We start from the raw sequence: 2,304 nt of genomic DNA, 5'->3' as shown, positions 1-2,304 counted from the left end.
TAATTACCTGTTGTACTTACATTCTCAAAATGCAGAATATCTGCTTGTTACTCAAGTGAAGAGTCATGGAGCAATTTAAACAAACCGAAGAAACGAAATTGCTACAAATGTCATTTGAAACTATTCAATGGTGATGAGAAGGCGCTGGTGTGTCATCCACGGACCGCAAGATACAGGCTACCGAAAGTCTTTTTGTTTTTTTGCCTGTCGTTCAATTTCCTGTTATAACAATATTTCACGAGGTATCCATAGTTTGCCTCTCAGTCCCTTTATGCCGCTGAGGTTAAACTAAACCAACACGCCCTGGACTAGTGGCAGTGGTAATGCAATGGTAGATTGCTGTTTTATATGACAGCACATCAAAGGAGCACCTTTCCATTAAAACAATGGATATTCTTGATCTACATGCTTTCTGCGAGCAAGCTTAATTACCATAAAAAAGTTTAATTCACGACCTTGAAACTCACATTTAAACTTTACTTTGGTCTAAAAGAGTGAGAGCGTTTGTTCGCGCATAACAAGTCTTTTCTTTTTCATGCGCCGGTTTTGAAACCAGATTTTTACTTGCTGGTCGCTCAGGTTTAGCCTGTCGGACAATTCCTTTCTCTTCTGTCGGTTGATAAACTCGTTCGCGAGGAATTCATTTTCAAGTTCAGCTATCTGTTGCTTTGTGTACGGCTTGCGTTTCCTCCTTGACCTCACTTGGGTCGGGCACCAGGAGAGTCCTGCAAATCGAAATTGGAAAAAAACGCTCAAGACATTGTAGCACTTTACCCAGCTTATCATCGCAAGCGAGTCGATACTTTAATGTGTTTGTTAGTTCGCGCGTTAACATTGTCTACATTGCAGGATTAATATTTTGGTTATTATTCGATACCATATTCTTTACTTTGCTAGCCTGTAATCATACAACCAACAGTCAACGCTGCGAAGCAGTTTAAGCATTCCCCAGGCCAAACAGAATAAACACACATATTTAAACAAGGCATCCGATCATCTAAATATTTCGTCAACGTACAAAAGTCACGAATTTAAATCGTAACAAAGATTTATTTGGCGTCCAAATAAAATTACAAAACAAAATCAGATAGATGCTATGTTCTCGTTGTCGTTTAAGAGTTGACTAACGTTTAAAGTTAAAAAAAACTAAGTAGTAATTTTACGCCTTAGGTACAATAACTAGTTAACACCTATGGTTTGATCTATGTTTGTATTATCTCGTATTGTAATTACAATAATTATTTCATGGTGATTTTGATTGCTTTAAGCATATTTGTTCCAAGATCACCGATGTTCAACAAATGAAATTCACGTGAAGATGACAGGTAGCACTTTGAACGAGGACGGATATCGCGCATTTTTTTCAAACGGTCACCGTTTTAATACTGCACTGATACTGTACCATCGGAGGATCTGTTGCACACTGGCGTTATTGGTGACTGTAATGACATATTGAGGCTCACGCATTGCTTGACGCCTTCATTTACAGAGGGAGAGTTGGAATTCAATTCAAAGCCTTGATTATGTAAGGAGGAGCCATGGAGAGATGTTTCCACGTTTGGGTACTCGTACTTAGCAGGGTTGATGTTGACTGAAGAAGGGATACTGGTATCACTTGGGTAGGACTGACTCTGTCTGCATCTCTCCTCCAGTTTTCGGCTGCTGTCTTGGAAGTAGTATTTGGTAGGCTCTTCGCCGGCCGCTGCTTTGTCTGATCCATGCTTATTGATGCTGATGGAGACAGAGTTGCCGAGATAAGACTGAGAGTAGCCGCTGAAGGCGCGGCTCTGCGGCGGCGATGCGCATGGACTCGAAGTCCACGGGAGCGAGCACACCTCCCGGCGGGTGTAAGAGAGTGCGGGTGACAGACCTGCCAGTTGAGCCGCATTCGGACGCAGGTTGGGGAAGTAGAAAGGCTCCGGGCTGGCAAAATTTAACAGGGAGCCGACATAGCCTGAATTTAGCAGATTGTGCTCGCACATTTCCGAGAAGCGCGATCAGATCTTCTATGTCTCCTATTTAGCTTCCAGACAGAGATAAATGAAAGGCGCTCGTCGATTGGCTCCTGGAGGGTCACAAGACAAGCGGAAGCAGCTTTTTTTTGGTACCGCCTACGTCCCAATACAACTCGCAACTGAAATGCCCAAGTCCACGTCCATGTGTACTTGCCGGCTATGAGAGCGACGCCGCTCGCTGAAGGCAACGGGGCAATTGTAGTTCAGAAAAACATTTTAACGCAATCATTCTGACATACACTTATACACAAATATTTCACAGAATAATTGCTACTTTGGTTACATTCTA

At 42.6% G+C, this 2,304-nt stretch overlaps 1 protein-coding gene across 1 annotated transcript; it reads right to left on the bottom strand.

Annotated features, from left to right (window-relative positions):
- Nucleotides 1–486: 486 nt before the first annotated feature.
- hoxd12a (homeobox D12a) lies at nt 487–1,982 on the bottom strand. The gene is made up of 2 exons (XM_078404544.1): nt 1,403–1,982; nt 487–725 (listed from the first exon to the last, which is right to left on the bottom strand). The coding sequence occupies exons 1-2, from the start codon at nt 1,980–1,982 to the stop codon at nt 487–489; spliced, it is 819 nt and encodes a 272-aa protein (XP_078260670.1).
- Between the last annotated feature and the right edge of the window lie 322 nt (nt 1,983–2,304).

This window comes from Rhinoraja longicauda, chromosome 8 (genome assembly GCF_053455715.1).
Source record: "Rhinoraja longicauda isolate Sanriku21f chromosome 8, sRhiLon1.1, whole genome shotgun sequence".
NCBI classification, from domain to species: domain Eukaryota; kingdom Metazoa; phylum Chordata; class Chondrichthyes; order Rajiformes; family Arhynchobatidae; genus Rhinoraja; species Rhinoraja longicauda.
This window is presented reverse-complemented; position numbering and strand designations above follow the sequence as displayed.

Coding starts and splice junctions, on each gene's coding strand:
- hoxd12a (XM_078404544.1), bottom strand. CDS start 1,982: ATGTGCGAGCACAATCTGCTAAATTCAGGCTATGTCGGCTCCCTGTTA. Junction 726..1,402: donor GTGCAACAGATCCTCCGATG/GTACAGTATCAG, acceptor TTCGATTTGCAG/GACTCTCCTGGTGCCCGACC.